General features: G+C 31.3%; 2 protein-coding genes across 4 annotated transcripts in view; one reads left to right on the top strand and one right to left on the bottom strand.

Moving 5' to 3' along the window:
• The window catches only part of LOC140445628 (dopaminechrome tautomerase-like), a 153,089-nt gene that overhangs the window by 121,448 nt on the left and 8,011 nt on the right, over positions 1 to 23,630 (top strand). The gene's annotated exons all lie outside the window — the stretch shown is intronic.
• Positions 3,648 to 21,779, bottom strand: LOC140445630 (15-hydroxyprostaglandin dehydrogenase [NAD(+)]-like). Its single transcript, XM_072537837.1, has 6 exons — positions 21,634 to 21,779; positions 15,970 to 16,084; positions 10,086 to 10,212; positions 8,445 to 8,551; positions 5,943 to 6,280; positions 3,648 to 3,876 (listed from the first exon to the last, which is right to left on the bottom strand). The coding sequence occupies exons 2-6, from the start codon at positions 16,066 to 16,068 to the stop codon at positions 3,729 to 3,731; spliced, it is 819 nt and encodes a 272-aa protein (XP_072393938.1). The 5' UTR covers positions 16,069 to 16,084; positions 21,634 to 21,779; the 3' UTR covers positions 3,648 to 3,728.

Below are 23,630 nucleotides of genomic sequence, written 5' to 3'. Positions count from 1 at the left end.
TTTTTGTTGGTCTATCATTACTTCTATTTGATCTTCCGTCCCTTGTTTCCTTGATATTTTCATTATTTGAGTCTTCTCTTTGTTTACGTTTAAGTTGTATTTGCTTGCTTCTAGGTTCCATTTCTCTAAGTTGTATTTCAGTTTTTCTGCAGTTTCCGCAATTGACTATGTCGTCTGCAAATATACACATCTCAGCACATACTAACATATCGCATATACTAACAAGCTGCAAGCCAAAATTCTTAATTAACCCTAGAAAGGTGGACTATCGTAAATTTGACGACGCTCCTCGGTTTTCGCCGCAGTTCGGGTGCAGTCGCGTAACCTCTGCCCATACACTTCTCAGTAGCTGTTTCTTTAGTCTTGATTTAACAGGCGGTGAGTGCGTTTCTCCACTACTGTATTTATGTATTAGATTTTTTGAGGGCACGTCGTCAATTTTACGAAAGTCCACCTTCTACGTTAGTTTTTTTCTCTCAAGTTTATTTGGACGCCGGTGACGTTTTTGGTAAGTCATCTAATTCTTTTTTATATTTGTAGTAAATATTATTTTATTTAATTGTAGCACTATGTCATCACGAAAACCTTTAACGGCAAGTGAAATAAACGATGAAATACAGCGTATAATGAATGGTGAAGATAGTGAGCAGGAACCTTTTGAAGATAGTGGAAGTGACTGGGAGTTAGAAGAAGATGCTTTGGAGTTTGAATCGGACGATTCAGATGAAGAAGATGACTCTAAAAATAGTGATAATTCCAAAATTTTCCAGCCATCCAGTGTATCCAGTTCATCTGTAAATTTAATGGATGCAGATATAAAAGCAATAGTGGTGGAAAGCGAAAAATCTACAGAAGAAGTACCTGGAACATCAGGTGAGAACTCCACTGTTTCTCAGTTTATTGTAAATCCCGGAAAGGCTCTAAAAGGTAAAAACGGGCATAAGTGGTCAAACAAAATACCTTCATTGTCAAAAAGAACGGCAGCTAGAAATATTATTCATTTTATAGCTGGTCCCAAAGGAAATGCCAAAAACTACACAAAAGTTGAAGAATATTTCTTACATTTTTTTTCAGAGGATATATTATGTCGTACTCTGTTACACTCAAATACTGAAATTACAAGACAATCTAAAAAATATGCCAGTCGTCCTAATATTTCTGACATGAGTAAAAATGAGCTACAAGCTTTATTGGCAATTTTGATAATGTCTGCAGCAAATAAAGACAGTCATCTATCTGTGAAATATATGTTTGACAGTAATATATCAGGAAAATTTTATCAGGCTTGCATGAGTGGTCAGCGTTTTAAATATCTCATAAACTGTCTTAGGTTTGATGAAAAAGAAACACGAAAAGAAAGGCAGCAAGATGATCCTTTTGCGCATATACGCGAAATATGGGACATTTTTATTACCACCTGCAGAGAATCATATACACCTTCATCCTATTTGACTATTGATGAAAAGTTAGTAGGATTTCGAGGACGTTGCCCTTTTCGAATGTATTTACCTGATAAACCTAATTCGTATGGTCTCAAAATCGTAATGATGTGTGACAGCTCTTCGAAATATATGATCGATGCTATTCCTTATTTAGGCAAGAAAACCAATACAAATGGTTTGCCGTTGGGTACATATTTTGTAAAGGAACTTACAAAATCAGTTCATGGTAGTAACAGAAATATTACCATGGACAACTGGTTTACATCAGTTAGCTTAGCAGAGGAGTTATTAAAAGATCAGTACAAACTGACAATTATCGGAACTCTTCGCAAAAATAAAAGAGAAATTCCACAGGAATTGTTAAATGTAAAGAACAGAGTCCCCAATACATCTATGTTTTGTTTTGATAAAAGAAAGACATTGGTATCATATATGCCAAAGAAAAATAAGGTAGTTTTACTTCTTTCAACACTTCACGAAGGTGCTGATGTTTCCAAAATAAATGGCAAACCCACTATAATAACTGATTATAATGGAACAAAAGGCGGAGTGGATACATTTGATCAAATGTGTTCGAATATGAATGCGGGTCGTAAAACGAGGAGATGGCCTTTGTGTATCTTCTATAATATGATAAATATTGCAAGTATTAACTCGTATGTTATTTACACCACAAACACATTAAAAGCAAACAGAACAGTTTTATCCAGATACGAATATATGGTTGAATTGGCTCGTCATCTCGCCGAACCCTGGCTGAGAGAACGATTGTGTATTCCAACTTTACGTCGAAATCTTAAGCAAAATATTAAAGATGTCCTCAAAATTTCCGAAGAAGTTGAACGTCCGTTACCTGAAAAAAAGAAACGCAAGGCATGTTTCCATTGTCCGAGTTAAAAGAGGCGCATGACTACCACATATTGCAACCAATGCCATCACGCTATATGTGGCGAACACCGAGGTAATATATGTACAATGTGTGCAAACGAGTAGTGTACATCGACTTTATTTATATGTGTACCACTTACTAATACTTACATTTTTTCTAATTTATTGTAATAAAAGTGTTTATAATTATATTTGTATTTTTTTTTCAATTTTTTGTTAGATGTCGTAAAAATTACGATAGTCCACCATAACTGTCAGTAAATAATAGTCCACCTTTCTAGGGTTAAAAGAGCTATTTCCACATGTATAGCTGGTAATAAGCGAAGATACCTCTCAAGACGACATGGCTAAAAATGTTCCTCAACTAACAATTCTGACTACTGCTCTTTAGCAACCTAGTCGTCTCCTAATCTCTGCAAACTACATCTAGTACAATTACATTCGTAAACTAATGTCTGCTTTTGGCCCAATTCACTCCCTGGCAAGGGAGCTTCCATACCTTGAAGAAACGCTCCACCTAAACAAGGTATAATAAGGTTGTCATTTATTCATTCAACGGAGTGTCGATCATTCAACGGAAAACTGATCTGGTAAGAATTCTAATCTTTGCCTTTTAGTTTTTATCAAAGGCCAAACCGCCCCGCTTTTTTAAGCTGGAGTATTGATCTGATAAGAGCTCTTAATCAGGGTCTGTATTGATCCAAAAGCCAAACGTCAAACGAAAAACGTCGGCGACCAGTTATTGATAGGTCACTTTCCGTTACTTGTCTGTGTATTGATTAATATTTATTAGATTCGATCTAGTATCGATTAGTCTTCTCTTAGTTTGGGTACTGACCAATGCATCATAATTTTATTTCAGCTTTTGTAAAATCTGTTTCATTTTGCTTTGTTTTATTCTATCCTCTCTGGTGATTTGTAGACATCTTCTCACAAAATTCGATTCAGCTGTTCTCTATATAGGTTAATATTTATCATTATGCTCTGAAATATTCTTTTTTTTATTTTGATGTAGATTTATCACCTATCGGGATCATATTATATGAGTATCTAGCAGCTACCCTTATATCGAAAATACAGAATAGTTGATGCAGTTACGTAAAAAATAGAAAAAAAGTAAAAAATTAATATATTACAAAACAGATATAACAATAAAAGTTAATTTAACTAGAGAAATGAACTCCTATCCTGACATTAACCATGGACAACTGAAAATAAATATTTGCTTATAGCAAGAAATGAGAATAATATATATATATATATATATATATATATATATATATATAAATATATATATACATATACATATATATATATATATATATATATATATATATATATATATATATATATATATATATATATATATCAAATATGTAATATCAAAAATTGCTAAATTTATTCAGTTTTCAACAAATTTCCCTTTTGTGTGAGTCTGTCTGCTGGAATAATCTCGTAACATGGTTCACCACCTTCAATCAACCAAAGTGTTCCATTTGGTGCATATTTTAGTACCTTGATTGCTTCTTGAGCTACATGTTCGGGTCTAAAATATTAATAAATATCTAATAACTTTAGGCAACATGAATTTAAAACACAAAATCAAAGCAATAAACAATAAAAATTAAGTATGCATGAGTAACTACGTGAGTAAATACTACTTTTTTTAGTACAACCTTTTTCATTAACACGAATAAAGGATGTCAGGAAAACTCTTTCTATAAGATCGTACTTTTCGTTCGATCGTTCTTTATGACTGAAGATGGTGATTACAGCTCGGATGTTGAATGTGCAACGAGTATTCTATCCTCAGAAAGATGTTTCTTTATAACATTGATCAGTACATTCATACGTTTCGGAGAACGAGAAAAGAATTACATAAACCCAGCTTAGCAAAAAAGACTTTTACCATTTTATGCTCAGAAGCTGTTTTCGAAACAACTAAATTGAACTGGTTTGCACAACAATGGATAAAATGAGCATACAGAAATGAACGCCGAATTATTCCTTGGACTCTATTAATTTTGCCTGACATGACAACAGCGCCATCATAACTTTGGCCAATTAACTTATTAGGAGTACCGTTCAATTTTAAATTATTGAGTTGCTCCTAAATACACCTATTGACCGTCTGTATTATGCGAATCATGTAAAAAATATCCCCAAAATCGTTCAACAATTTGGTTGCCAAGGGTGTATCTCAAATTTAAAACCATTTGATCTTAAACGGAAGCTCATTGCTTATTAGTCCTTAAGCGGCATATAACATTGAATCCAGCAGTTCATTTTAAATAGTTTCTTAGGTTTCCAAAAAGGTTGTAATGTGTTCGGTTACATGTTTTTGCAATATAGTGTTAAACCTCCCCCAATAAGTTGATCCCCGAAAGTGGTCCCTGGATAAATACATAAAATTATGAATGAAAATCCTGCAACCTTGCCCTAGTAAGATAAACGCTACAAAGTAAAGTGATCACTGTACCATTAGTCTGATGTCCCATACACAAAAAGCATTCCTAAAGATCATACACAAACGTATATATTATAAACTCGACATAAATGTAAAAAAATCGCAGTTTCAGTATGGGCGTCGGTACAGGAGATCCTCTCTTTACATTAAATACATTAATCTAGAAATGCTTGGTTGTAAACCAAGATATGTACGTCTGCTTCATAGATTGGCGTTTGATAAAGTCAGTACAAACAGCTTATGAAGGTCTTAAAAGCAAAACACATGAACTACAATGATCCTCAGATAAAAAAAAATCTATACTATAAACAGTAAGCAAAGTAAGCATTAACGAAAACACATCAGAAAAAATCGAAATTAAAAGAGGGGTCAAATAAAGCTATGTGCTCTCACCATTTGTCTTCATGTACATATACTCTAAAGAAATTTTGAGAAGGACTTTTTGGGGGAAAAGCTACTGGATTAAAAGTCAATGGAACACCAACATAAAAGTATGCGGGTGATGCTATTATTCTGGCAGAAAATCTCGATTTACAGATACTGATGAACAAAGTAGTTAATCATGCTAAAGAATATGGCCTTTCAACAAATATTAAGAAAATATAAAGATTTTAAAAGCATCACAAAATATCACAATAATAGCAGTTAAAGGAAAAACTATTAATTACTTAAGAAGATAATTACAACTATCTTGGCACCATAATCAATCACAGAAAGGATTACTCTGAAGAAATTAAAGTGCCCTTAAAAAAAGCATGTACAAATTGTTACAGCCTTGTATCATATTACAATTGGGCCCTCACATATTTCCTTATCAATTTAATACGGCTCCGTATATATTTCTTGATCGACAAACATAATCCAGCCGTGGACTTTATCGACCAAAAATTCGAGTTTTGTTACATGTCTTTCTAAGTTTTTATTAAGTCGTAAATCACACCCTTTTATATATTTTTTAAGAAACGTTATTTAGGTCATTTTATATAGGCCAAAAACTATTTTATCGGTATAAAAAACAATTTGGTAAAATAAAACAAAAAGTTAACTGTTTTGAATTTTAGCGTGAACACGATTTTTGACATGATAAAATATGTATTCAATTTAGAATTCTTAAATATAAATACTGAGAAGATATAACGACTTACTTTTGTTTTGGCCATCTATCTTCTTTTAATCCTTGTTTCACATACTCATCGTAAATTTGTCCAAAATTTCTTCCTCTAATATTCTGAATTAATGGAGTTAATGTCACTCCCGGACAGAGGGCCACGAATCTAACCTTTAGTTTATCATAAAAGTATGGAACTCCCCAAGATTTAGTTAGAGCTGAGACTGCAGCCTTTGAGGAAGAGTAAACTGGAATATGAGGATAACAATCGCAAGCTGCAGTTGAAGAAATATTGACGATAACAGCTTCACGACCTTGCTTGAATTTAGGAAAGTAATCTTCTATAGCCAGAAGAATTCCTATAATTGTCCCTTTCTAAAATACATTTTTCTAGCTTAGACAACAGACATTTAATTACGACAAATGTTATATTTATGTCACTCAAAATTAGGACAGCCAAAATGAAGAAGGCAATTCATTGTTTTAATTTTAATATAATAAAAATAAAATAAAATAGATTGTGGAAATTACATTTGGTACTTTGGTTATATGAGAAAAAAAATTCAGAGCATTATATCAGAAAGTTGACATCAATAGAAAAGAATTCAAGGCAACCACAAAAAAATGTAGAAGTAGAATGGCGACATATTTACAACAAGGAAAGATTTATTGAATAGGTGGGTGGAATACTTTAACCACGCACTTAATATAGAGAAAGAAAACCTGGTTGATGAAAGAGATGTGGTAAGGGGAGCAGACGAGAGGGAAGAGGAACCAGCAACAATTCTTGAAGTAAAAGATTCAGTTAAAAAACTAGCCAGAAACAAATTACCCGGAATAGATAATCTCCCAGTTGAACTATATAAACAAGGTGGTCATGATTGAAATATTGGAATACTTTGCACCATACACAAAAAAGGAGATATCTTTGAATGCTTTAACCACAAAGCAATTACGCTTCTAAATGCAGCGAATAACATATTTTCCAGAGCACTATGTCACCGTATGGCACCATATGCAGAACGGATAGTAGGAAAATACCAGGCTGGTTTCAGGTGTGATAAATTGACAATTCATCAGATTGCAACCCTAAAACAAATTTTGAAAAAAACACTGGAATAAGCATTGATACTCATCACATATTTATAGACCACAAAGCAGCCTACAACTCTGTGAATAGAACAGAAATGTTAAAATAGATTAGAAATATGCTTTATTGCCATTGAAAATTTTACAATTTTAAGAACAAAGCTTACGAAAAGTCAAAAAAATAATAACAAATAAAATTTACTTAAATTACATAAGTCGTCAATATTATAAAATAAAACATAGTAAAATATACAATCCATTGCAGAATTTCACTAAATTGCAAATTGCATAATAAAACCTTACGAACTAGTTTACTAGTTTAAATGTTCAAAGCAATGAAAGAGCTAGGAATACCAAATCAGTTAGTAAATTTAACAAAACTAACTCTTGAAAAAGTTGAATGTAGAGTACGAATTCAGGGGAAACTGCCTGAACCTTTTAAAACAAATAACGGGTTGCGTCAGGGAGACCTTCTTTTTTGTATACTGTTCAATCTAGCTTAGGAAAAAGTAATACGTATGTCACAAATCACAACCACTGGTTCAATATATAATAAATCAGTCCAAATCCTGGCCTATGCTGATGATATCAATACTGTTGAGAGAACGGAAAACGCTGTACAAAAAAAAAACGAATTAAATGAAAATAAGCACGCAACTACAAATCCTATGCTCACTTGTTATAGAAAACGACGTCGTCGAAGCAGTGAATGAATTTGTATACCTGGGAGCGCTTCTTAACACTGAAAATAATACTACCGCAGAGATAAACCGCAGAATTTTCACGCCTAACAGATGCCATTTTGGGCTCAATCTGCTCATTAAATGCACAATTATATCCAGATATACAAAAATTAAACTCTACAAAACAATAATATGCCCACCCCTACATACGGTTCAGAGACCTGGAGTCTAACAAAAAGTAATAAAAACATGTTAGGATGTTTCAAAAGAAAAGAACTAAGGCGAATTTATGTAGCAGTGAATGACACTGGAGAAGACGGTACAACTTCGAACTTTATAGAATATACTAGGAACCAGATATCGTAAAACATATTAAGATAGGACGTCTGAGGTAGATAGGGCATCTAATGCGGATGGAATAAAATGACTTAATTAGAACGCTCCTTGATAAACCCATTGGTTAGAGAAGAAGAGAAAGACCCAGAACAAGGTTCCTGGATAACATCAATGAAGACATGAGAAATATAGGAATACGTGCTTGGCGGAGAAAGGCGATGGATCGGGACGTCTGGAGAAAATTTCTTGAGGAGGCTAGGACCCATGCAGAGTTGTAAAGCCAGGTTACATTTAAATTTTGATAAATTTCTAACACTCCGGCTTCCTAAATAAATTTTTCTATCCGCTACCTGATAAAAAAATTTAACTGCCATAATTTAAGCTTAAACAATTAACTATTAATCTTCAAATGTTAAAAACATTTTACTTACAACATTGATATCCAATTCTTTCTCCCATGTAGAATCATTCAAGATACCAGCGTTGTTAAATAAAATATCGATATATTTAAAGGTTTCCACAGTCTTCTTAAAAGCACCTAAAAATAAATTTTGAAAATAAATATATTAAAATTGCTTCCGTATCAAAAAGTAATAATCATTGTTTTATTACAAACTCAAATGCCTTTACTCTCAATTTAGAATTTTATGTTCAAAATTTATATCTCTATCGATATCCGTGCTTTCGGTATTGTCTAGGCCAGTGTTTTTCAATTTTTTTGATTTCGCAAACCCTTTGCATCATCATCATTCTGACTTTATAACCCTGCGTGCGTCCTAGCCTCTTCAAGAAGTTCTCTCGAGTCGTCCCTATCCATTGCCTTCCTCCGCCAAGCACATATTCCCATATCTCTCATGTCTTTATCGATGTTATCAAAGATTCCTCTTCTTCTCTGACCAATGGGTCTAATAAGGAGCATTTTTTAGCTGGTTAATTTTGAATTCATCCGAATTAAATGCCCTATTTACCTCAGACGTCATATATTAATATGTTTTACTATATCAAGTTCCTGGTATATTCTATAAAGTTCGAAATTGTATCGTCTTCTGCATTGTCATTCACTGTTCCATAAATTCGCCTTAATACTTTTCTTTCGAAACATCCTAATATGTTTTCATTACTTTTTTGTTAGATTCCAGGTCTCTGAACCATATGTTAGGACTGGGCATACTATTGTTTTGTAAAGTTTTATTTTTGTATTTCTCGATATAATTGTGGATTTAAGGAGGAGATTAAGTCCTAAATAGCATCTGTTGCGACTCCTTTACAGGTTGAAATCTTCTGGCGACCCCCTTGTGCCATAGAAAGCCAAAGAAATAATTTAATAAAAATACTATATACATTAGGTAATAATTGTTTTTTATTTTGGTAATTTTTCTGTTATTCCGGGCCAAACTGCATCGACGAGGGCGATGTTGTCACACTGCATTGGCGCCATCTGCAACTTAGTACGGACTTCATATTTTGCTTTTTCGCTTGCCCCGAGCGTTTGTAAAATAAATATGATAAATTTCTCACAAGATCGCAGCCTTTAACATTTGTACGACTGTCAATTAGGGGTGGTGGTGAATCAATCCCAAGGAAAAATAGACATTACTATGATTTAAAATACGGGATTAATGTGTAATGTGTAATTTGTTGCCATATTTTATTACGTGCGAGTCCAAAGCTTATGCTGGATTTCACAATTAAGTATCAAAAAGAAGCTGATAAGCTCTTGGATTACTTTGAACGAAAGTTGAAAGCTAGTCAGCAGCAAAATACTATAATTCAGATAAGTCATAATATAATAATGTTTTCCTAGTCTCCCCGAAGTATTGTTAAGACCCTCAATATATTTAAACGATACGATCCTTCTTCTTCTTGTACTTTTGAAACTGCTGTTTGCCAGTGCATTTTATGCAATTATGTGCAATTTATATTCTAGTTGTAAGATGGGTGCCTTACTGTCTAAAATTTAACATTATTAAAGTACATAGATGTTATTTATTGAAACATTTTATACCAATTAACTGTTTTAATTCTGATTTTCCTAATCTTACGTTCATTTAAAATTAATAGTCTACACTCACCTTCAAACTGTTGCCGATTCGTTACATCTGTCTGTACAAATATTGCCCTATTGGGTCCAAATTCCTTTTCAAGCTCCTCCAAAGCACTTGCACCAGCAGATGGATTTACATCAGCCAAAGTGACGCCCTAAAAGTGTTTCATTTTGATTTATTTAGACGTTATTAGGTATTTTTTCTTTTAAATATTACTATTTACAATTGAGATAATAGACAGCAATTAATCAGCCATGACGTCATCTCCTATTCTAAAACTAACGTAAAATAGACCTAATAGAAAAATATGCTAAGAGTTCTGCGAAAGGATCGCCAATTTAATCCCCATGATGTGACTTCAAAAAGTTAGCTCTAGATTCCATTCTATCGACATTCAACGGCTTTAAAAATAGATAGCCATTTTATGGAAATTAAAGAGAAAAGTATATGATGTTTTCGAAGATGCTCTGCTATTTCACACATTCTTTTTGAGTCAGGTCGTGTTTCTGCCGCGTATGTAATTTTTGATTTGATAACTGTTTTGTAAATTTTCATTTCAGACTCATTTTTTTCACGATATTTTTATTCCTCCACATTGTTTCATTCAGGCAAACTGCGGATCTGTTTGCTCTATTCCCTTAATCTTGCACTTCTGTTTCAAGCTTTGCGTAGCTAGATAGTCTGATACCTAGACAATTAAACTCCATCAATTGTTCTATTATCTGACCTTTCAGCTCCAATTGGTACAGCATACGTTGTAAATTATCTTAACTTTGAAAGACTAGTATTGCGTCGTCTGCTCAGCAGATTATTTTAAGTTGTTTTTATCCCATTGGTTATCGTTTTTTAGTACTTACTTATTTTATTATTTTATCCATGATTAGGTTGCACAATAGAGGACTCAGTGAATCTCCCTGTCTTATCCCATCCGATCGTTTTGATTATTCCTAATTTGGTCAGATCTAGTCCTCCGTACTTTAGAAGTACGTTCGGTATTTTGTTCGCTTCTGATGATTTTCTATTCTTCAATTTCCTTAATGCTTCCTTGACGTCCTCTTCCTTAATACTTATTTCTTCGTTTATCGTCACCTCTGGTGTTGGTGACTTATTATCATCACCTGTAGCAAATAGGGATCGAAAATAGTCTGCCCTTCCTACTGAATGTGTTCATTTTTATTATCTTTTTTGATATGTTAGTGTTCGTTACTTTCCTCTCTCCAAGTAATTGTGTTGTTGCATTAATTATGTTATTTTTGAGATTTTCTCAGCTTTCTTCGATGTCATCGTTTTCTAATATTTCATTCCCAGCAATCTTCTCTAATATTCTTTTTCTGTAAAAGTATTCCGTGGATTCCGCATTGAGTCCTTGGACTTTGATTTTTGTTTGTGTTGGCGCCGTTCTCTTGAGTGTGAATTATTTCATGCTGATTCTTATTTTAGATAATACCAGATTATGGTCGCTACCTACATCTGCTGAGTTAAGGCATCTTACGTCGATTATTTTCGATGGATGTATATCTCTGTTGGTCATAACATAATCTATCATAGATTTGTGTTTGCGGGTGTTATTGAATGTATATTTGTGTATATCCTAGCTACAATAATAGAGATAAAACAGCGCAAAGACTTTTTGTGTATGAATTCTAGGTGCAATTCAATTTTGCGTCACTTTAGGCTTAGAGGTAATAAAAGAGTCACTATAAAAGAATCATAATTATTTTGTGAAATCTATGCTATGAACTGCAAAGAAAACCTTGCATTCCGGACAAAATTCCTAATTTAAACCACAAAGGAAGCTAAGAGCACTTAAGGAAAAGGGAAATACCTATAAACATACGGAATAAGAAGATATTAAAAAGATATAACATGTAAAGCTATCGTAAATACTTAATCTCTATTCAGATAGCCTTAGATTGTTACGTGCTTATTTATTAGTTGTTGCTGTAGAATATAGTCTTCCAAAAATAGTTCCAGAAAATGGTTGTGCTGTTCTAGTAGTGATACTTTTTCAAGTTTTTTTTTAACATGGCTGCAACTTAAGGTTGCCTTTTATCTTTTTATACTTGTCTTCAATCACTTTTATTTGCGAGCTATGCCAATATTTTTATTCTTTATTTGATATTATTACTCGCGTTAATACTTCTTTATATATATATATATATATATATATATATATATATATATATATATATATATATATATATATATATATATATATATATAACAAACAACACAGTTTATTAGGGCTGCAGTCAGTAGGTTTGGCCGGGATGTTATAAAAACACTCTTCGCAGAACACATCAGAGCTACCACAATCTAAAATAACGTATGGTTGCCTACCCTATATTCCAAATCTCACACCTAAGCTATTGAACATTTTCAAAAATGTTAGTGGCTTAAAAATTGCAACTAAGAATGTGAAAACGGTATCGAAGATGTACACAAAGACAAAGGATCCTTTCACAATACAGGAGTCATCGAATGTTGTTTATTCTATACCGTGTGCCAATTGTAAAAAGGTGTATATCGGAGAATCATCTCGTAATTTTCACAATAGAGTAATATCACATCGCAGCGACATAAAAACCAAAAAGATAAACGCATGTGCGCTCACAGAACATGCATTAACTTTAAAACATGAATTTAATATCGAAGATTCCTAATTACTTAATATATGTAAATGTGATATTGACAAAATAATTAATAAAATGTAAGTTGATGAATCTAAGTTAAATAAAGTAAATCTCTGGTAAATATCTGTAACGAAATTAATAAAAACAAAATTATATACAACCGAATGGAAATTTCTATTAGCGAAACTCACATTAAATTAGAAAATACAACCAAACAATACAAATATTTTAATTAATATACAAATCACAAAACAACTGTTTCTATTTTCCTTTTTTACCTAGTTTAGAGGTAAAGAAGAAGAGAAGGTATCCAGCATAAAAAGAAGAAAACTAGAGTATTTGGGTCCATATAACCAGAGGAGAAAAATATGAGCTGCTGAGAATTATTATGCAAGGAAGGATCCAAGGAAGAAGAAGCATAGGAAGGAGACGCATCTCCTGGCTGAGGAACCTTAGAGAATGGTTTAACTGTAGTTCACTACAACTTTTCAGAGCAGCAGCCAACAAAGTGACCATAGCCGTTATGATATCCAACCTCCGATAGGAGATGGAACTTTAAGAAGAAGACCTAGTTTATGCATTTTAAAGATAGTTTCGTTATCGACCCATCACAAAAAGCAGTAATTCTAAACGTCCAACCTTCAAAATAGTCTTTGACCCAAATCCTTGCAATGAATCACATACTTGGATTTAATTAGTTGACTACCAAACATATAGAAAGCATTATAGACGATATCAGGAAGTAATTAGTCAAGTAAATAACCAATTACCTGCTGTAAATTGACTCATTCGGATTATCTAATGAATCATCATCACTCAGAAGTTTCTACTAAAGGATCACACCCACATGGAGGCGGACACTGTCCATGCGCTGATAGAGCGAAAGAGAAAAAAACTTAGGACTGGCAGCAGTTAAACAAATCTCAATAAAATATACCGAACATGATATGGAACTGGAAGATTTTAAACATTTTAGGTCTTTGTATGGTATCAAAACATCTCAAAATCCGCCAAACAAAAAATAACAAACAACAAGTTTTTCTGACAAACTGTGTCTAACTGCAAGTAAAACAAAACAGCATGGGAACTCTAGTATTGAAAAGTAACTTTCATGATGAAAATCAGGAGATTGACCTGATTAGGTAAAAAACTTAGAGCATACTAGAAATACTAATAGTGACTATCCAGAAGGAGACTTACTTGACGATGACTGAGTCGTTTGTACATAAAATACCATTTTGGTTAAAGACATAGATGTATTATTTGTATTTGTAAAGGTGAATTGTATGGTTTAATAAATTTTGGAAGTCAAATAGTATTGTAGTGGTTATTGAATACCCCAAACTAAGTCTTACACTTAAATAACCATGAAAATGGATATAGTATTGTATCCTTCCGAGGTAAACACACACACACACACACATATATATATATATATATATATATATATATATATATATATATATATATATATAATATATATATATATATATATATATATATATATATATATATATATATATATATATATATATATATATATATATATATATATATATATATAGGCGATTCGCTCAATTTGACAAAAGCTTTGACGTTTGTTAGAGTGTCCTGCTGCATTTTTTTCGCATCCTAATTGTCGTATCTTCTGTGGATTTTAGCAGTTACTTGACACTGTCCCATTATTTAGTTGTCACTAATTTTTACATATTTTGATGATCCTTAACCCATTAATAGGTTCTGTGGATTGTATAAAGCAATAATAATTATTACCAGTTAAACGCCTGAATTTTTATATATTTTAATTTGTGACATTATATACACTGAACGACAAAAAAGTGGCCACCCTATAAATTTCCGAAAATAAAAATTCATTGGAAGTTTTATGCACGGTTTAATATTGAGACTCAATTTAAATATTTATTGCGATAATTGTTAGCTATAAACTTGTTTGTGACAGTTTTGATGTTTATGTTGTTATTTTCTGTAGGCGATATTTATCTTCTAAGTTAAAAATATTTAATTAAACAGTAATTTAGTCAGTAGTTAAGATATGGTGTTATCTACAGTAGATGCTGCTTGAATTATTGCATTGCTATAAGACGAAAGAAGTCAAGTTTATGTATCTGAAACTTTAGGTATCCCAAAAACTACAATACGGTTTACTTTCCATCGCTTTATAAAAAATGATACGAGCATCGAGCTGGTTCCGGTCATAGAAGAGTTACCTCGCAAAGAGATGATCAAGCCGTCTGCAGTACAAGACGCCTTAATGAAAGGGTACTAATGGCCAAGAAGGTCTATCTCCCAAACCACAAGCCGGAGACTGTAGGTATCGATTAATTTTTGTTCGACAACATCAACACTGGAATATACAGGATTGGAACCGAATTCTCTTTAATGATAAATCGCGGTTCTGTGAAGTCTGGCAATGGGCAAGAGAGGGCTTGGAGATGGAGAAATGAAAGATATGCCCAAGCTTGTATGTCCCAGAGAAGAAAGTTTGGCGGTGGTGGAGTAATAGTTTGGGCTGGAATCTCATTTGAAGCTCGAGCTGAACTTATTTTCGTCAATGACCCCCTGAATATTCACCGGTGTATAGAGGATATTTCGGCAGAAGCTGTAGTTTCATTTGGTCCATTTATTGGGAACAATTTCGTCGTTATGCATGATAATGCACGATCGCATACTACCAGAATTGTGACAAATTACTTAGGGGAAGTAGGAACTAATACTCTAGAATGGCCAGCTTGTAGCCTTGATCTAAATATCATCGAAAATCTTTAAGATGAACTTCATCGTAAGGTTAGAAGTCAACCAGACTAGCCAGAAAGTTTTGCAGAACTTTAAAACATGCTAGTAAAGAATATGAACGTACTGCTCAAGTTTTTATTCAAAATTTGTTCCTTTCTCTGCCAAATCGTATGCAATCAGTTATTGATGTTTTAGGGCATAATACCCGATATTAGAAAATTCTGTTTAAGTTCACGCGTAATTTTTATTGTTTGTAATTCATTTCGATATTACACTATTTTCTTTTGTAGCCGAATAATTAAATAAATTATGCTAATATATATAATAAATAAAGTAATCAAGCAGTAATGGCCATTTTTTGTTTTAAAAATGAAAGTTGTTGAGTATACAACATGAAACAGTGCATAAAACTCCCAATGACTTTTTATTTTCGACAATTTATAGGGTGGCTACTTTTTTTGCCGTTCAGTGTAGTTGTTAGTGCTCATATATCCTTTATGATAGGTCAAATAAAAAAAAATTACCTGTAAGCCGTTTCGTAACAATTCTTTTGCATAGTGAAGACCGATTCCTGAAGCTCCTCCGGTGATTAAAGCAATTTTCCCACTTATATCGAAAACCATATTGAAAAAGTATTAGCTAGAATTTAAGAGACAAACAACTGTATTATACTGCAAAAGTTTTACCTCTAATTTGAATAAAGTAACTTTGTAAACACATAAATAATGAAAAAAAAATTGTAAACGATAACCCAATTAACCTTTTCTGACCCTTAAAGTTATATCGTAATATAGATCAAATAATAATAGTACGAGATCCCACTGCAAGAACATTTTTACATTTTTGCATACATTTAAGAATAGGAGAATACATTGATAATAGATTTTACTAGTCAAAAAGTGGCCGCAAATATTTTTAATTCAATTAATGGAAATAATTTTTTAACAAAAATGTCGTTCATTTATTTTTTAAATAAAATACGCAGCTTTTGACGTATATGCATGTTTCTTAAACCAAATTAAAGCAATTTTTTTTAATATGATGACATTATAAGGTTGCCTGTGAAAAAATGGTCGCAGATTATTGTTGCTAGGTGTTAAAAAAGAGCTATCGCGCAACCCCACCGGTTTAAAATGACTATCAGTTATGTGAGTTATTAAAATGTTCATCAATAGATAGTGTTAATAATAAAATATAATAAATAATTACATTGTCAAATCAGTCTCGCGTGTTAACTTACTTTATCTTTGATAACCCGCGGTATTAGGATAAAGCCAAATTTTACTATAAGGAAATTTCAAAAGGTGGAATAAATTTGTTATTAAACAATTTGTGAAAAAAAAAATTGGAAAATTTCAATTTTTGTTCTCCTTCCCGTTACTATATCGTGGCAGCTATACATTTTAGAAAAAATTTGTGAAAACAAAAAGGTTTTGCTATTACATTTCTTACAAAATAGAGTTAATGTTAAAATAAAAAAATAGGTATTATTATTGCAAATTAGCAAAAACCATTAAAAAAGAATCATACATCAATGGTTTTTAAATAATTTCTTTCAGGTATTTAAAAACCACATGGAACCTTCATAATTTACTTCCTTTAATTATTTTAATTAAATTCTTTTAGTATAAAAAAACACTACATAAAAGTTTAGCCCATCGATTAAGTAGTTTCCGCAACATAATTTTGCAATCTAAATTACTGCAAAAAAGTTATTAATTTTCAAAATTATGCAGAGCCAACAAAAAAGTTTTAAATACTTGAATACTTTTTTCCATATAAAAAGGCACTCGGGCTTTCAAATCATTAAAATCTATTGAATAGAAGAGTCTAGAGAATTTTTTAAACAACTGTACAATTTATAAGCTAATAAACAAATAGAATAACTTTTTTAATTTTCCATTAACTTTTTTTCTAAAGAGGCTTTTAAGGCTTAGAGAATAGATTTTATAGTTGTGTATTATAAAATTATTTAATTTCTTATTTTTAATTTATATCATTTAACAATATTTAATTACAAAAATATTTAATTTTTTTGCATTTAAATATAATATGACTACTGATCCGGCGAACTTCGAACATCCTTAGAATTAAATAGTACGTCAAAGTTCAATAGCTAAAAATTAATAAAAAATTAAAGGAAGTAAATATTATATAAGAAAAAATTAAATCATTTTAATGCTTTCTAATAAACAATATTTTTATTTTTTGTGGTGCTTAAATATCCAGCGATGACTGGTTGCTGGATTGATTAAGGTTGAAAAGTCAGTTGATAGTTCAGATTTCTTGTGGTGGTGCTAGGAGTGATCGTCCTGGACAAACTGCGTCTCCGTGTGACTATTGGTGCTAGCCTTTTATTAGATTATATATAATATTAATATTAACTGTACTACTTTTAAACAATTAATCTAAAAACATTAATTTGTAAATATTAATTTTAATTAAATAATAATTTTATAAACAAACTTTATGAAAAAATCATTCAATAAAAAAAATTAATAAATTACGGATGGATTAGTTATTAAGTCATTTTTTAAACTATTTAAATGCAAATAACTAGTAATATTCATTAAAAAGATTACTTTTATGGATTTTTATTTATTTTCAACAATAAGAAAAACATTTTCGCCAAATCGTCGTTTTTCATTCAATTACATCAACAAACGTTGATTTTTCCATAATTATCTTAAAACCAGAGGAAAAATAACATATGTCAATTAATGTCAAAGGTATTTTGTAATATTGTAAAGCTTCTTGTCGTTTGTCGATTTTAAAATATGTCGAGGTTAAGCTATTGATGAGAAAATTTGTTCAACCATCATTAGATTTTTCAATTCTCAAAAATCCAATTCAGAAATCGCGAATATGTCGTTTGACATATGACGTTTCTAGTTTAAAATGTCACCGAGAGGTCCACAAATTAGGATTTGGTATATACAAAGTAAGATATATAGTTGAAAAAATCAGTACGAAATATTTTTAAAAAATTTAACTTTGTTGTAGGCTAAGCAAAAGCTACTTTTAACATTACAATAAAAGAAAAATACGTTAGAATTGCCAAAAAAGCACAAAAATTAAATATATTCACGATGAATTAATAAAAAAAAAAGATGAAAGTTTTCTTCCCGACGGTCTCAAAACAAAAGTCAAAGCGTCTGTATCGATTTTACCGATGGGATTTTAACTACCGACAAATATATCTAGATTTTAAAAGAATCTTTTTTACCGATTAGGAACAAAGTTTAACATCAGTAGAAGATATTGTCTTTCAACAGGATGGCACAGGTTACTATACTTAAAAAGAGTTTAAATGGATTGAAAAATGGATTGAAGACCATAATATACCACTTTTTAAATGGTGTTCTAACAAGCTTGTTCCTATATATTCCCTGAAAACGAGAAACTGTGTATCGAAATAAAAAAGCATTATATATGTAATTACAAATAATTGGATGTCAGTTAGTGGTAAACTTTCACATTTTTTTTTGTTAACATTACATATTCTATGCGTTTTTTCATATATTTGTTGTTATTTGTGTTTAATTAGCTCATTAATTTAAAATATATTTTCCATAATTATGGAATTTCAAAAAGTTTGTTCAATGAATTTAAACTTAGAAATAGTTCAGACGGAATCTGTTTTGACCTGGGTATTTTTCAAAAAAGTCTATTTTTTTGCTAGAATCGTTTCAGGATGTACCTTGTATCAATAATCACGATATGCGACAGTCTCAAACATCGTGCTTAATTTTCTAATAACTCAAAAGATATTGTGCCTACAAAAAAGTATGGCAAGTAAAAGTTTTCTTTTTCAATTATACATAATATTTGACTACCTAGAAACTGAAAATTTAATGTTTATTGTTTAAAAAATAGCAAAAATTGGAGAAAAAAGTAGATTTTTCCTCTAAAATTTTTCAACCCCTTAAACTTACAACCTTAACAATTCCGTCAACAAAAACTTTAAAATACGACTAAAACATACGATAAATTTCATTAGGATGGATCTAACAGTCTTTGCATAATAATTCTGCAATCCAGGGTACGCAAAAAATTGCTAATTTACAAAATTATGCTGGAACCAAAGTAAGCACTTTAACTCTGCAGTACTCGTGTGGGATACCAGCGTATCCCTTTTGCCGGAAAACCGCGCATGCGTTCTTATACAGCGCATGTGATACATCAGATTCTAGTAGTTTAAGCATAGTATAAAAAAGAAAAGCATTTGTGGTTAAACTGAGGTGCGTATGTGTGCGTTTTCTGTTCAGAGTTATTATTGTTGTAGTAAATTTGGATCTAGGACACATACGTATCGACGCAACGTATCGTGGGAGCATTTCATTGTAAGTTTAATATTTTTTGGTGGGTTATCTGTATATTTTTTTGATGTGAATTATTACTTAGGGCTTTCAAAAACAAGCAAGGTAAAATGGCTAGCGTGGTACAAAGAGCAAGAAGTACTCAAAGTAGCAGATACAAGATGGTGTAAACTTTTCATTGTCAGACTTCCTGATGAATTTTGACCACTGTTTCTGAACTATAAAGTGAGTTTCATCTGTAAATAGGACGTTTCTTCTGTCGTCTACAGTCCAATTGGAGTACTTATCTTCTTTGTTTCTTTATTCGTTCAGTTATAAGCTGTTTTTTTTCTGTGGACGCCCTTCTACCATTCTTCAAAAAAAAATTTCCGAACAGTTGAGTCATGAATCACTATACTAGATCTTGCTGGAGCTCTTGGTTGGTTTTTATTGAGTATAATTTGCTTTTTCAAAGTAAAAATTTTTCACCTGCTGGTGCTGTTTTTCTCTTTCTGCCGCATTTTTCTAACCTTTTCACATCCATTGTTTCAGTCTCTCGATTACGCTTCAAGATCTTGCTTACTATCCCTTGAGTCTCTTCCAACGTTCCTGCGATTTCTCTTTGTGACATATAAGGTGTTCACTTAACGTGATAATCTTTTTAAGCTTCCTAGGCCTAATATCCATGATGAAATTAAACCAAACAAACTCACTTATTACCGAAAACAACACAAAATAGTATAAAACAACACAAACTTAGTGGAAAATGTCCTAAAACACCCTCAAATAAAAGGCAGAGAAAAGTAAGGTTATGTTTTCAATGCTTCGTCAGTTGTTAATGCGTGAACAATGTTGCCAACTGTGAATATTGAAAAATATAACAATGATTCCAGTAATTCGCACATTACTGTATATATAAAATAATTTACATATTAAAATTAATTTGTTTCAGCAGTTTTCTAATAATTATTAATTTATGAAATTTGAAAATATCTATTTATATGAAAATGACTATAATTTGAAAAAATTGTTTATAACTTTAAAAAATTCTCTAGACTCTTCTAGTTGACTGATTTTAATCGTGTAAAGTGTATTTGAAACTTTAACCTTTCTGTATGTGTAAAAAATTCGACTATTTAAAGTACTTATTTTGGTCCCAGCATAATTTTTGCAAATTTGCATTTTTTTGCTGATTTTGACTGCAAAATTATAATGCAAAAACCGCTAAAATTATCCTTACCAAATTCACACGTTTCAGATTTATTCTAAAGTGTTTCCAGATAGAATATACAGGCTGTAAGTTATATTTAAGGGGCCGAAAAATTTTAAAGGAAAAAGTCCATTTTTTAAAATTTTTTTTTTGCTATTTTTTAAACAATAAAAATTAAATTTTTAACTAGTCAAATATTGTGTAAAATTAAAAAATTAAACTTTTACTTTATTTTTGTAATATTTCTTGTTATAGGCGAAAATATGGGCGCAAAAAGCAAAAATTTTCGATTTTTTCAGATTTTGTAAAATAAAAAAATTAAGCATAAGGTTTGCGACTAGTGCATATCGTGAGTATTTGATATAAGGTGCATCCTGTAGTAATTCCAGTAAAAAAATAAACTCCTATGGAAAATTTCCATTATGGTCCGCTTTTGGACAGATTCGGCGTGGACTAAAATTATTTTTCGGAGCTTCAACATACTAAGTACTTAACAAAAAGCTAACTAAAGACATTACCCCAGAAAATTATAATAAAAGTTGATTAAAATATCTATTGTACATGAGTGTTGTGCTTAAACTTTTTATGAAATATTAAAACTTTCTTCACACCATATAAATCAATAATCAGACTCGTATTTTAAAAACAAACAAGATTAACAAGTATTTTTAAACTCATACCAATAAGTGGCCACAGCTTTTCAAAGGTCACTACTTCACATTTGACAAACAAACTGCTTACTAAAGCTAATTGAAAATCATCAAATTAGATTCGATCAGAGACATTTTGGTCCGACCGGTCTATGACCTCACTTGATAGTAAGGCAGGCAAGCGATACTGAGCTTTAGAAATATCAGTACGTCTAATTAATAAAAATAATTGATAAAAATAAATAGATTTCTATTTGTAGTATGTAATATTTTATAATTTTGGTTGCACACAAAGTGCAGATAGCAATTCCTATTTGATTGGTTCGGTATATATATATATATATATATATATATATATATATATATATATATATATATATATATATATATATATGTTGTTATCAACAACAAAAAATATAATAAAGAGAAACGAGTGTCTAGAAAGATATGACCAACTGTCATTGGTTGTTGCTTCTTCTAGATTCCTTACTAACATTGCTTCATCGATATAGTAACATCGATTTCTCCGACGTTGTTCTTTCTTTGTTTTCTTATTAGGACTCCGTTTTAAAATTCTTTGGGGGTATATTCGAAAAGGCTTTTATGGCCTTTTCTCAATCTCCTCGCCTATATCATACAATACTTATCATACTATCTGTATACGTATATAGAAGTAGAAATATGCTTTATTGTCATTGAAAGTTGTACAGTTTTATGGATAAAGCTTACAAGAAGTCAAAAAAATAACAATAATTTAAAATTTACTAAAATTACATTATCAAACACAAAATACACAAATTGACAATATCGCAAAATAAAAGATAATAAAATACTCAATCCATTGCAAAATTTAAATAAAAAGAGCGTTATTATTAAGGAAAGAAACTGCAGATTTAAGTTTTAAAGGAAGATGGTTATATAATTTTTTTGCTGAATATAATATAGATTTCTTTACTAACTCAGTGGACGGGATCGGTAAATACACATCAAAGGTTGAATTTCTGGTGGAAAATTCAATTCGTGATTAGGTTTTGCTGGAAAAACATGTAGGTGTTTACGAATTAAGCAAACAGTTTCTAAAATATATAAAGAGGGAAGAGTTAAAATCCTGTGATATTTTAAGTAGCTTCTGCAATGTGTTATTCGACTGAGGCCAAAAGGATACCGTATTGCTCTTTTTTGTAATTTAAAAATAACATCAGATCGGGCAGCTGTACTAGAACCCCAAAAAGAAGACCATATCGAAGGTGAGACTCGAACAAAGGAAAATATATTATTTTGGAACACGCTAAATTGATTTCCTTTAAAAAAGATCTTATTGCATAGTAGGCTGAGGCTAGTTTCTTACGATGTGAAGGGACCATTTAAGGTTGCTCTCGATAAAACTACCAAGAAATTTTACAGAATTAACGATACTGATGTAGCTGTTATTAAAAAGCAAGGGTTAAAGAGCTTCTTTATAGTATAATGTTACTGTCTTATCCACGTTAAAAGAGAGTAAATAATTAGAGTCGGACCAGGTTTTTATTTTAAGTAGATCAGTTATAGTTGCATGAAGAGTTGCAATATTAGAGTTTTTCCAGGTCATACTGGTATCATCATCAAAAAGAAAAATTTTTCCATCGATTTTTAAGTTAGTGATGCCATTTATAAAGATAAGCAAAAGTAGAGAACCCAATACTGAACTTTGTGGTACTCTAAATACAATGCTTTTATGACTAGAGTCAGTATCATTTGCTCTAACTAGTTGTTTCCTATTTTCAAGTAAGATTGAAATCAATTTAAATAAATACCTCGAAATTTAGTTTTTCTATCAAAATGTCGTGATTTACACAATCAAAAGCTTTGACATAGTCACAAAAAACAGTGGCACACTGTTTTTTTAATCACATTGTTTTTTCTTTCTGTTCTCTATGTGGAGTTAAAACATACCATCAAAATATGTTATGAAATAAACTAAGTTTTACTATTCTGACCAAAATTTTTAGAATGTATTGTCCAATATTATATTTTAAATTTGTGTTTTT

This window comes from Diabrotica undecimpunctata, chromosome 7, assembly GCF_040954645.1.
Source record: "Diabrotica undecimpunctata isolate CICGRU chromosome 7, icDiaUnde3, whole genome shotgun sequence".
NCBI lineage: Eukaryota > Metazoa > Arthropoda > Insecta > Coleoptera > Chrysomelidae > Diabrotica > Diabrotica undecimpunctata.
The sequence above is the reverse complement of the archived record's forward strand: the minus strand, read 5'-3'. Positions and strand labels throughout refer to the sequence as shown.